General features: G+C 40.8%; 2 protein-coding genes and 1 pseudogene across 7 annotated transcripts; 2 read left to right on the forward strand and 1 right to left on the reverse strand.

Annotated features, from left to right (window-relative positions):
• The first annotated feature begins 3522 nt into the window (after positions 1-3522).
• On the forward strand, positions 3523-7683 carry LOC103963218 (phosphomethylpyrimidine synthase, chloroplastic). Of its 6 annotated transcripts, none has more exons than XR_007252588.1 (6): positions 3524-3665; positions 4427-4739; positions 4891-5018; positions 5221-6742; positions 6921-7007; positions 7149-7683. XR_007252588.1 is itself a non-coding variant. In XM_009375998.2 (5 exons), exons 2-4 carry the CDS (start codon positions 4429-4431, stop codon positions 6738-6740), a joined length of 1959 nt encoding a protein of 652 aa, XP_009374273.2. In that variant the 5' UTR covers positions 3523-3672; positions 4427-4428; the 3' UTR covers positions 6741-6742; positions 6921-7090. The 6 variants fall into 6 exon arrangements, 3 of the variants coding, with proteins under 3 accessions (XP_009374273.2, XP_009374275.2, XP_009374274.2); XR_007252589.1 differs by having other exon boundaries at positions 6921-7000; XR_007252590.1 differs by having other exon boundaries at positions 6921-7000; positions 7170-7683.
• A 37-nt stretch (positions 7684-7720) lies between these two features.
• LOC103963217 (50S ribosomal protein L4, chloroplastic) lies at positions 7721-9591 on the reverse strand. Its single transcript, XM_009375997.3, has 2 exons — positions 8649-9591; positions 7721-7946 (listed from the first exon to the last, which is right to left on the reverse strand). The coding sequence occupies exons 1-2, from the start codon at positions 9496-9498 to the stop codon at positions 7909-7911; spliced, it is 888 nt and encodes a 295-aa protein (XP_009374272.2). The 5' UTR covers positions 9499-9591; the 3' UTR covers positions 7721-7908.
• Positions 9592-9625: 34 nt separating this feature from the next.
• On the forward strand, positions 9626-10684 carry LOC103963272 (annotated as a pseudogene).
• The last annotated feature ends 2792 nt before the right edge of the window (positions 10685-13476 follow it).

The following is a 13476-nucleotide window of genomic DNA, read 5'->3' on the forward strand; positions in this document are numbered from 1 at the left end:
AAGCCACTTCCCCGCCGAATTGGACTTCGGTTTAGGTATGAAAGTTGTTCCTCTCATTGACATCTTCATTCTTGTAAAATTTGGTGATTTTTGGAGTTGGTCGGAATTTGTGGGTTCCGTTCGCCGGAAATTGGCGCGTGGCCTTTCAGGTCGCCGCCTTGTGGCAGCTTGTGCGGTGGTGCGTGGGGGAAACCCGAGGTCCCTCCTTAGGTTTTTCAACGTGCCGAATCTGATTTCTCTATCCGTTTTCCCCAAATTCAACTATCTTAGCAGAGTTTTACTAAATGGTATCTATGCGTGCATTTACGGTGGACGTGATCTGGATCTCCCTAGTTCGAGCATTTGAGCGGCTCTCAGGCAATAAAATATCTGTGAGTGGACCCCTTTATAACTTATATATTTTTATAAAATATTAGCCTAGCATGCATTCCATATTTCATGATTTGAATATGATTTATAATATGCTTTATGGACTTTTATAATTATGGTTTACGAAATAGTTTGATTTATCGAAATTACGTTTTATTAAAGGCATCGAATTATTGGATTTGCATATATGGATTTCTATGATTTTCAAATAAGATTTACAATACGGTTTTACGACCATGAATTATTTTATGGATTTCATGAATACGATTTATCTTGGATTTATCAAATGAGACTTTGAGCTAGTGAGCTCCAGGTTTAATATGAGTTTTGAGATATGTTTTTGGTACTTATATAGTGGGTTATCATACAGTACATCCGCACACCACGGGTACATATGTCTATGACCATAGGACATAGATGATGGAGGAGTGAGATATGATATATGATATACCCCCAGCTTCATTGCCGAAAGTAGTGTTGGACAGCTTCACTAGCCATGACTAGTGTCGGTGTGGATGTATGCTATTTTATACAACTTCACCTTTGGATGAAGGACATGTTATACAACTTCACCTTCGGGTGATAGACAGGTTATACAGCTTCACCTTCGGGTGATGGATAGGTTATTCAGCTTCACCTTTGGGTGATGGACAGATACTGCCTTCGGACGACTATGATACCCCTAGTTGAGTACATCACTGATATGATTTGGAGACGTTTTACGGATTTGCCTTTGGGCGACGATATTACCATTTATGAGTACTGATTTACTTACATGTTTTACGAATGTTTTGCATGGCATGCTAGGGTTTTCAGAAAACCTATTATGTAGTATTATTTGTGTTTTCAAAATAGGGGGTTACTATATTCATAAATAAAATGATTTTCATATTATTAGTATTATTATAAACTTTGGTCCATTCACCTTTTCTGTTTTGCGCCCCCTCCGGAATTAGGATCGAGGCACACGATCCCAGCGTCAGGGCACTTCCGCTTAGGCATCTTTGAGACTTCCTTGTGTAGGACACATTCCTCGGTTTGTACCTTTCTACAATAATTCTTTCACATTATTCTTGGTTAGTTGTATGCTTTGAACACGCTCCTGCTTTAGTATATCTGTTCTAATTACATATTTTAGTTATATGCGTGTTTAAAATGGCTTCGTCACCCTCAAATGTCGGCCAGCATGTGCTTACCTTGATATTTGGGAATATCGAGGTTGGGGTATGTCAATTTTATTGTTCAAGTTTGACACATTTTCTACTTCAACCATTGTGATTTTAGTTTCGACAATATTAGTCTTGTAATTTTGTTTGGTTAGCAATCAAGTCCCATAAATAGATCCAATATAACTAAGAAAAATATATACGAAAGTGCTTATATTTTGGATTCGTTGCAAACGTTTGGAGACATAATCACTGAATGATCTTGTGAGTTGTGTGTTTCAATGAAATCTATGATTCTAATGTGATAGCTAGTAAACCAAATTTTAAAATTCCAAACGAAGTAAAGACTTTATACCACTAAATAACAGGTAATGTATATTGATTTTCATTAAATGAGAATATTACAAAATAAGGTTAAACTCTGTTTACTACCATCATGTTTTGTGGTTTTCAACATTTAGTACATGAAGTTTTTTTCATCCCAGAGTCATACCTAAAGTGTTAATTTTGGGACAATCTCATACATCCGTTAGTCTGGCTGTTAAGTCTTCCGTTAACTGATGACGTAGCGCCCACGTGGACAATGACTGGGCGCCACGTGTCAATCTGGGTCCATGTGGATATTAAAAATTTTAAAAACTAAAAACCGAGCCTAAACCTAAAAAATTTAAAATTGCCCTCTTGGTCGTCGCCCTCTTCTTCACACAATTTCCAAACCCAGCTACCAACCTTTCGACCATATCAATCGACCCGAACGGGCTGACCAGGATCTGATTAAAGGAAAACAGCACAATCTCTTCATCTCCGGTGATGACAGCGCAAGCAGAAGCTCCTCTTTACACTCATTCCGACTCTCGACAAACCCATTAGTGGAATCCTCAAGCTTTCTGAGAGTGTACCAATGTCCCCACCCCAAATGCGAAACCTCCAACGCAACGATCATCCCCTGGTCCCCAGACTGAGCCTCCTCGCTGCCATGGGACGACCCACTGCCATCGCCCTTCTCTGGGTACGAAATCTGGTGGTTGGTGGGTTTCGGGTCGGGCTATGATGGGTTGTTCCGTAAGTCATCAATTCGGATTTCATGGATCTCTTTGGAGACATTTGGGATGGCAAAGGAGTTGTGTGTAAAGGTCTTGGCTTTCGAGGAGTTGCTAGTGTTGCAACGGGAAGTGAACGAGAACAATGGCGGCTCCGACCCAAATTCCCAAAACAACCCACAAATGCAAACAAAAAATGGAGGTTCTTTTCAAAGAGCGAAGCAAAGCAGTTTTCCAAATGATGATGGCTTACTCGATTTTGGTAGCTTAGGTAGCGGCTTGGGTGGTCTCAGTGGACTGGGAGGAACAAGTGGGTTAGGTTAGGCCGTGCGACTGAAGGCTTTCTATGTTGGATGGAGAAGAAGAAACAGAGAGAGGAAGAAGGTTAGGTGCAAAGGCGGCGGCAACTTTAAATTTTTTAGGTTTAGATTTGGTTTTTAGTTATTTAAATTTAAAATTTTTGTTTTAGTTTTTTTTTTAATTTTTTAATATCCACGTAGACCCCTTAAATGACATGTGGTGCCCAGTCATTGTCCACATAGGCGCCACGTCATCAGTTAATGGCATACTTAACAGTTTGACTAATAGATGTATGAGACTGTCCCACAATTTACACTTTAGATATGACTCTGGGACGAAAAAAACTTGATGTACTAAATGTTAAAAACCACGAAACATGAGGGTAGTAAACATTCTTTTGCCCTACAAAATATGTATGACTCGATTTAATATGTTTTATACTATATTTTATAATATTGATACACAAATTAACATTAAATTGTAAAATGATAAAGAATCTTACTTTGAGAAAATTTCCTTAGTATTTCAGTATTTCTGCTAAATTAATAGGTAATATGCATTAATTTTTCATCAAGAGACTATAGAAAATATGACTGGTAAAATCATTTGGAGCCACGTAAGTGTTCGCTTTCTGGTTGCCTTTTGGAGCACACACGAGGACGTTGCTTTTTAACTCCCTATAAAATGCTACAACGTAATCTTAGGCAGGTGCTCAGATTGTCTTTGAAATTTTCCGTAGTGAGAGAACAAGATAAGACTGTGAGAAGCCTCCTTCTTCTACCAGCCCCAGGTTCCAGGTTCTTCCTTTCTCTCTCTTCTTTCTCTCTCTTCAAAACCCATCATTTTCACACTCATTTTAATCCTTTTAGCTCACTTGGGTTGGTCTTAATTTTCTGTTTGGTTGCCTAGAAAGTTTAAGGTGCTTGTGAAATGAACCCAAATTCTCCAACTTCTTATGATTTTGGTTCCTGGGAATTGTTCATTTTCTGACATGGATGTGAAATTGTGAATAAAAATAGGAAATTAGTTTTGTATAATTATATTCTGTTTTTGTTTAGATTTGTTATATTTCATGTGATATGATGTTTTGGAGACATGAACTGATAAGATTGAGGTGAAAGTTTCATAAAATAACATGCCTTTGGATTGATTGTTCTCCTTTTTCTTATAAATTTGATATCTTGACAAGGATTGCTTGGTGGGATGAGGAGATATTACCCTCCCTTTAGATATTTACCAATTACCATGATCCTGGGATTGAAAAAAATTTGAGTCAATTTTTTTTACATCGAATCTGTTGGCTGAGGGCGAGCCTTGGTGCAACGGAAAGTTGTTCCTTTGTGACCAGAAGGTCACGGGTTCAAGTCATGGAAACAGCCTCCTTGCAAAAGCAAGGGTAAGGCTGTGTACGATAGACGTCCTCCCCCGACCCTTGGGAGCGTTGATGGCTTGTGGTCGCCGAATCTGTTGGCTGTAAATTTTATATGCATCTAGGTAGTTTTCAGTTGCTTGTGGATTGAATTTGATGTCCGAATTGTTTGCTCGATTCAGATATGGCATCGGTACATAGTGCCCTGACATCGGTTGTGTGTAAGAATGGCAGTCATTCTTCTGCAGCAAAGTTCCCGACTACTACCTTCTTGCCCGGGTTTGATGCCGTGGGGCGTCCTTCAAGTCCGTTTAAGAAGGAAGTGTGCCTTAGTTCCCTGAGCTCAGGTGCTAAAGCTACACTTACCTTTGATCCCCCAGCAACCAATTCTGAGAAACCCAAACTACCAAGGCATACAGTCGATCCCGCTTCTCCAGATTTTCTTCCTCTTCCATCTTTTGAACAATGTTTTCCCAAGAGCACAAAAGAACACAGGTATGTCTCTTTCTCTTCTCCCATTTCTCCACATGATTTTTTTTGTGCGTCTTGAAATGTCTAACTTGTTCAATCTTTTAAATCACTCGTGAATCATAAGGTACACATGTGATTTGATTTGTGGTGTACTGATGTGTGATTTGCTCGGCAGGGAAGTTGTTCATGAAGAAACTGGTCATGTGCTAAAAGTTCCCTTTCGACGAGTACACCTGGCTGGGGATGAACCTCCATTTGACAACTATGATACCAGTGGTCCACAAAACTTTAGCCCGCGCGTTGGTAAGCACAATAACTTTATTTCAACATCTGTTTTATTGGTAGTCTTCTTCACCCCTCGAACTGAAACATTTGATTGAAAATTGTTATACAATGTTCAATTTGGATTGATAACGTGGTTTCCACCAAAATGTCTTTCAATTCTTGTGTTTTGGGTTTAAATTAGATTTCTTTATCCATTTACTTGGTTGAAATTGATAAATAGGACTCCCTCAACTGCGGAAAGATTGGATTGAGAGGCGAGACAAATTAGGTGCACCAAGATACACTCAGATGTACTATGCTAAGCAGGGAATTATAACCGAGGAGATGTTGTACTGTGCCGCTCGTGAGAAGCTTGACCCAGAGTTTGTGAGATCAGAAGTAGCTCGTGGGCGGGCAATTATCCCCTCCAATAAGAAACACTTGGAGCTGGAGCCAATGATTGTCGGAAGAAAATTTTTGGTCAAAGTTAATGCAAACATTGGAAATTCTGCTGTTGCCAGCTCTATCGAAGAGGAAGTTTACAAGGTCCAATGGGCAACTATGTGGGGTGCTGACACTGTTATGGACCTCTCTACAGGACGCCACATCCATGAGACCCGTGAATGGATCCTGCGGAACTCTCCTGTGCCAGTAGGGACTGTACCCATTTATCAAGCGCTTGAAAAAGTGGACGGAATTGCAGAAAACCTTAACTGGGAAGTGTTCAGAGAAACTCTTATTGAACAAGCCGAGCAGGGTGTAGATTACTTCACCATCCATGCTGGGGTTCTACTACGGTACATCCCACTAACAGCAAAGCGTATGACTGGTATTGTTTCACGAGGAGGATCCATTCATGCAAAGTGGTGCTTAGCTTATCACAAAGAGAATTTCGCTTACGAGCACTGGGACGACATACTTGACATCTGCAATCAATATGATGTGGCCCTGTCAATTGGTGACGGGTTGAGACCTGGTTCCATTTATGATGCCAACGACACTGCACAGTTTGCAGAACTCTTAACTCAGGGCGAACTGACCCGTAGAGCATGGGAAAAGGATGTTCAGGTCATGAATGAAGGACCTGGACATGTTCCAATGCACAAAATTCCTGAAAACATGAAAAAACAGCTCGAATGGTGTAACGAAGCGCCTTTCTACACTCTTGGTCCTCTAACAACTGATATTGCTCCAGGATATGATCACATCACCTCTGCCATTGGTGCTGCCAACATTGGGGCTCTAGGCACTGCCCTTCTCTGTTATGTAACCCCAAAAGAGCACCTTGGGTTGCCAAACCGCGATGATGTGAAGGCTGGAGTTATAGCATATAAGATAGCTGCTCATGCCGCAGATCTAGCCAAAGGTCACCCATATGCTCAAGCCTGGGATGATGCACTGAGTAAGGCAAGATTTGAGTTCCGGTGGATGGACCAGTTCGCCTTGTCACTAGACCCTATGACTGCCATGTCATTCCATGATGAAACTCTGCCAGCTGATGGTGCCAAGGTGGCCCATTTTTGCTCCATGTGCGGTCCAAAGTTCTGTTCTATGAAGATAACAGAGGATGTGAGGAAGTATGCTGAAGAGCATGGTTATGGGAGTGCTGAGGAAGCTGTGATTCGTGGAATGGATGCTATGAGTGCTGAGTTTCTTGCTGCCAAGAAAACTGTCAGTGGAGAACAACATGGTGAAGTTGGAGGGGAAATATACTTGCCAGAAAGTTATGTGAAAGCCGCAGAGAGGTCCGCAGAGAGGTGAAGGTCAGTAAATGGTTTTTATTTTATTTATTTTATTTTATTTAAGCCGCATTCATTGGTGAATTGGTTTGAAGAAGAAACTTACTATCGTGCATTCTACTATCTTCATTTAGCAAATAGACAGCTCAAATCTACGCTGTTCTAATTCTTTCTTTGTTCTTTTGTTTTACAATGGGAACAGTTGCAGGTTTGAGTGAATAACCAGAATCAGTTTGATGACTCTGGAGGCTTTCGTGCATGATTGGCTTGTGCACAACGGAGGTCTTAGGTTTTCATTTTCATGCTATGACATTATCCTTTTCTTGCCTGAGCTTGTGTTTCTTCGTAATAAAATGCTTTCCGTTCATATTACATCGATGTGTTTATATTTTTAGTTTTTAGCATCATATTGACATAAAGGACGCACCAGGGGTGCCTGTATCTGCTCCAGCACTGGCCTCGTGGTTAGTATGCGAGCAGGTCTGGCTGAGATAGTCCCTTTGAACCTGAACAGGTTAATGCCTGCGTAGGGAGTGTGCATCTCTTTTTCCTGTTTCTGTGCTTGCACAGGGAGGGAGAGCTTTCGTCCATGGTTCAGGCTAGCTGATGGCATCATTGCCGATCTGATCAGTCTGCACGGCTGGGAGTAACTGAGTGGCAATTATATGGTACAAACCGGAAGCTAATGCCTATAACTCAGCAGCTTCACTACATAGTATCACCGAACATTATCATTTTGTTCTCTCGTCTTTTGCAACTGGTTTCTTCCTTAAAACTCATTTTTCGAGCTCGGAGCTGGTAAAAACGGAAAGGTATGCACACCATTAAGTGCAAAAACATGCACAAATCTCGTTCATTTTGCTCCGAATTTGTACTTTCTAAAACTGTAACCACTCGAGCATCACTCGAGGCTATATTTCTAAATCTTGAAGAAAAATGACTCGAGTCTTTCATGTGTTAGAAAAGGGTTAGTTTCCCGAATTTCCTGCTAACAAATTCGGAGAACTGAATAGATACATTGTATTGAATTTCATCTGCAAATTTTACAACAAATACAAAAAATGACTTGGTTGCAATCCTGACAAGGCATGGATGGTTGATCACCCCGTTAGGGATGAACTGAAATGAATCCTCCTCGTAGGTTAATCTAGGGGATGCAAAGTGGTTACAAAAACAGTTCGTCTGTCGCCTCACTCGGGCGCATCAGAACTCTCATCTGCCGCTGTCCCTGCAATCCGAAATCGAAAAATGAAAACGGATCAACGAAAGGAAATTCCAAGAAAAGATCCTATAAAACTGAAACTTGCAAACATCACTAATCCTTCCTACACATCCTAACTCAAGCAAGAATCAACAAATATGACTTTGACAAAAAGAAAACGACATTGCCCCCTACCCCAGAGGTCCTGGATTCGATTCTCCCCTTTGCTAAAATCGCGTTCCCTCCAGCACCCAAGTCCTATATTCGATTTCCCCTAAGCTCACTAGAATCGACAAATATGAGTTTGATAAATAAACAACCACATTGCACCCTGTCCCCGAGTTTCTATGTTCGTTTTCTCCCTCCCTAATATCGCTTGTTAGGAACAGAAAAAACACATTGCCCTGCAAACTTTTATCCTCCATGTTCCAAGTTCGAACCCAATTAACCGAAAGGAAAACTAACGAAAAGTCCAAAAAAACTTTAGTTTTAATGAAAAATGACAAATAAAAGCATAATGAATAGTACCAGGAGTGGTTTTTCGTTCAAAATGGTGTTTTATTAAAACTCCCTTAACCGTAAATACGCATACAGATGTTCTTATGCTCAATTCAAAATTTTCAACAAATTCACGAATCCAAAAAACTAGTTCTACAAATGCACATAAACTAAACAAACCCAAATCAAATCATACCAAACTGGCTTCAAAAAATGGCATAAAAACTTAACCTTGAGCTTCAACTCCTCCTTCTTCTTCCTGCTCTGCACCGTCTTCGTCCTCCGTCTCTCCGTCGTAATCAACTCCATACCTCGCATTCAGATAATCCACTGTCTCCGGCGTCATGATCAACTTATCGGCATTCAAAATATCGAACAAATTCAAAGTCCTAGGCGTCAGCATCTTCAAAGTCCCAATATTTCTGCTCGAAAGCCTCACATTGTTCGCCACCTCCGTCACCAGAAACGTCGTCTTCTCCTTCGGGTCCAAACCCCACCTCCTCATCGCCGCAATAAACTCCGTCGTCTTCGGCTTCTCAAGTTTCTCAAACTCGTCACTGAAATCCTCCACCACGATTGTGTTCTCCGCCGCGCTTGCTACCGCCGTCGAAATCGCGAGCCGTTTCTCCTTTCGATTGATCTTGATGCTCCAGTCCCTGGGCTTGGGTCCGAACACGACCCCTCCGCCGGGCCTGAGCGGGGTACGGGTCGAACCCTGGCGGGCACGACCCGTCTTCTTCTGCGGGTAGGGTTTTCTTCCTCCTCCGCTGACCTCCGCGCGGGTGAGGGTGGATGCTGTGCCGCGGCGCTTGTTCTGGAGATCAGTGATGATGGCGCGGTGGACGACGGCACGAGCGGTATCCGGTAGCGCGGACTTGAGGTCGAGGAAGGTCTCGCCGACCTTATCTCCGGTGAAGGAGAGGACTGGGAGGGTGGCGAGCTCAGCCGAGACGGTGAGGGGTTTGGGGGTTTTTAGAGAATTGGTGGGTGCGAGGACTGAGAAGGGTTTGTGGGACGAGGAGGGGAGGAAGATTGAGGAGGTGAAAAAGGAGAGCGATATGGGCGCTGCGGAGGTCGCCATTGTTGGAGAGCTGGAGCTCGAGTGATAAGAGTTTGCGACTGTGAGTGATGGATGGTGTTCAAATTTGTTATCCGCTACCCCAGCGCCCGCTGCCTATCCGTGCCTGGCGCGTTTTTGTATAAACGACATGTCTTGTGGTTTTGCACAAGGTTATACGACGTTGCGTTTTTCATCTACTTCGCCACTTTGCAATTCGGTTTTTGCATAGCCAACGCCACAGCCATAATGTTTCCTTAACTTCAACTCGAAGTAGAGATCTCTTGAATGAAAGTGTGTGATCATTGGTTGTTTAACTCATCAAAACAAACAGTTATGATTCTTTTCATCAACTTCGATAGAACTTCCGTGGCAAATATGAAAATTCAAATGAGAAAATTTGTAGCAATGTCCCTCAACTTTAACCCAATTGGAGAAGTAGTCTCTCAATTTTACCCCAATTGCAGCAATTGTCCCTCAACTTTAATCTAATTGTAGCAATAGTCCTTCCAACATAACTCATTTTCATCGAATTCTGACAGAATTGATGAAAAAAAGATCATATCTATACATTTTAAAGAGTTAAAGAACCAGTAATCACAGATTTTTAGTTAGGGACTATTGCTTACTTGAGTTAAAAAGGTTATGCACCATTTCTACCATTTTTTATTCTTCCAATAATCCTTTCCGTTACTCAGAATCGTAAAATTACCTGAAGAAAATAAAAAAGTTTGTAGCACAGAAAAAAGATGCATTTACTCGGTCAAGCTTGAATGACATTGCTGAAAAATTTGTTCTTGAAGAACCCAAAAAGGAAAAATGGACACCCTTTTCTGTGCTCTTCAAACCCCATCATAATGCACTCACTGGGAAACTATGACATAAATGTACTAATTGCTACTTCAGAAGACAAGGGGAAGAATGTGGTTCGGCACGATCGGCAAAATGGCGCATCTTCGATTGATCTAGACAGGCCTGGAGATGCTGGTTTGATGGGCGTTCTGCTTAACGTTCCAGTTAGAATGTTTGCCGGGATTTGGAAAAGTAAGCATTGGGTTACGTTGAGGAAGATTGACGGGGTTCGGTACAATTTGGATAGTGATCTTTTTGCTCCTGAGGCTTTTGAAGACACTGAAAAAGGTTAAGAGAATTCTTGGATTACATCATTGGACATGGTGGAGAAGTTTTGCTTGTTATGAATACTAAATAGTGATTTTCTTTTACTTGAATCAAATAATCTGATAGGATGTTCAAATGATAGAAACAATTTCGTTTTGTTTTTCCTTTTCGGTTTGTTCCCCTCGTGTGTGTATTGTGTTTCAGTGCTTAAGATCATTGAGGAGATGTCGGAATTAATAGGATGATGTATTGGGTGGTAAGGATGCTACTAAATGATTTCTGTCCTTGCATTTCTGGTCTTGAAGGGGCTTCTCTCGGTTAATCTCGACACATTTGGTGGCTTCTGAGTTGATTTTTCTTTCCTTGTTTCTGAGGTGAAATGTTAGTAGTTAATATACAAACTTAAGAACTGCAGGTTTTGTATATTCGACACGAAGGTTGTTTCACATCAACTTTGCATACCCAGAAAGACTTGGGTTGCGTATATTTATAGCCAATATACAGATTACATTCAGGGTTTGAAAACCCTATTTAAATGGGAGGTTTGAAATTCAAATATACAAACAGAAATCTTAAAGACGTTGACAAAGTCTTAAGCCTATCCAACTCCGAAGAGATAAGTCTTTGAGACCAAATACAACAATTCAAACTAAATAATACAGACAGACTAACGACTCGGTCTAACAGTTAATCTCTAGTAAACATCTGGATAGTGATTAGAAATGAATGAGTTTCTTGACATAGTGATAAGATATAATTTGCACGATATTAAGTGTATCTAATCAAGAAATTGAGTTCAAGTTGTCACTAATCTGTATCATTTGATAAGATATATTTTGAGCGATATTGTGCGTATTGATTTCAAGTTGTCGCTAATCAGTTTGGTTTGATGATTGACTGATGATACGTCTGAAAGGAAAAGTTCGGATGGATTGATTGTGAGTTTTGCAAGTTTTGTTGACTAGTTTCTTGCTCTGTAGAAAACAGAACTAGTAGTTTTGGATCTTGAAGGACCGTTTATTAGCCATTTCGTTTTTAGCTTTCATTTTTTGGTTAGAGATAGAGGTGAAATACATGGGAGAAAGGCGGATACAGAAGATTGGTGGAAGGGATGTGGGAGAAACGTATACGGAATGGTAAGAAAATAGTGAAAACAATTTTAAGTTTTCACTTTCAAGCTTTCATTTCATACATCTCATTCATTTTCCTTCCCTCCACCCATCTCCCACCCTTTTTCATCCCCTTTTTCCCCATATACTTCCCGTCTATCTCTTGCACAAACAACGAAAATTAAAACTAAAACGAAATGGTTATCAAACTGGCCCCATAAGATAGTTTGTTTGATGAAGAAAAGTTGTTGATCTAGAGAGCTAGTGCATGTTATGCTATGATTTCGATGGGGTTTTTAAAACTTGAGTGGTATTTGTATATATTTTCATATTATCTTAGTCATTGAAACCTGTCTAATCTCTAAAGTATCCTAGTGCCGCACGGCCATCTGTTTACCTTAATATCTAATGATAGACGGCTTGCTTTAGAGATTCTAACAATGTTCAAAAGCACCTAACAAGCATTATACCCCACAAAAGCACCTAACTAGCAGGATGCTTGCTGGTGTCTTCTTCCCTACGTCTTATAAGATATCATTTTCGCCTTTCGCTTTCTTCGTGGACGATCAACTTTTTCGGATTATTTTTCCTCGGTTCTTTCAATTAATGTTTTCCATTGTCTCTCACCAGTCACCACCACTGGTGTAAGCAGTAGATTTTTAGAGTATACGAAGTGAGGAAACTTAAATTGTAAGCAGTAAATTCTTCTGGACTACCGGCTTGTTCGGAGATGGCCTTTTAGCTCTATTTATGTGTTTTTTGTGCGAATGTTCCAACACAATGGTCTCAGGGATAAAGTCATCAGCAGTAAAAAAGATTTCTTATCCCGAGAAAGATTTCCATTTCCGTCTTTCTCACTCATCACGTGACTAATCAGGTGAACGGGAGCACGTAGAAGACTCGTGTGAATGATGACACACAGTCTATGCAGGAAATTACTGGTGTGAACAATGCTGGTGTGCTATTAATATCACTTTCCGTCCATTCTATTTGTTTTTTGTACTTTGTTGATTTGAGGGGTCACTTTATTGATACTTGCACAGAAAGGTGTCCTCACATTTTCAAGGGAGGGATTCGGACGAGTGGGGAGCCATAGATCATGCGTTTGGTTACTGCTTGAGTGTTTTTTTTCACTGTCTTCATCTTCCCTTTTTAGCGGATCTTGTTGACACTATTCTGCCCTCCAACTATAAGAGCTAGCTCGTTATCAGTTCCGCTCGTAGCTCTATCAATCTCGCTCTCACTCTGTTTTTCTTTCCGACCTCAAAATTTTAATATGGCAACAAGAGCCAAGACCCTGGTGAGCCACAGAGAGTATGTCAAGAAGAAACAAACTACCACAAGTAGCGTTGTGCAAGATGGAAGGTTTGCTGAAACTTTTAGATTCAGGTTTCCTATGTGGTCTGGATTCTTGCCGATGAGACTACTCAAAAATCTTGCCGACAGGGTGGCGGGAACTCTATGTCTTGGCACGGCGTCTGTGAGGGCAAGGCCTTCACAGAAGGACTCGTCATCTAGAAGATCGATGCCATTCGTGGCTCCTGTTGATTCTCATAGAGAAGAAGCCATAGAAGATTGCATTGAGTTCATCAACTCTTCATCTATTTCAAGATCAACTTCTATGGCCAAACATTCTCCTTAGATTTTCAATGAAATTGATGAATTTACATCAATCAATGGTAACGAATGAATTTGAGAAACAAAGTTTAATTTAGTATTGTACAGAAGTTCGATGTATCAAATATGATAGCTATCCCTGTGCATATGGTTGTAT

This window comes from the organism of the source record quoted next, unplaced genomic scaffold (assembly GCF_019419815.1).
Source record: "Pyrus x bretschneideri cultivar Hongxiangsu unplaced genomic scaffold, Pyrus_bretschneideri_v1 Contig5, whole genome shotgun sequence".
NCBI lineage: Eukaryota > Viridiplantae > Streptophyta > Magnoliopsida > Rosales > Rosaceae > Pyrus > Pyrus x bretschneideri.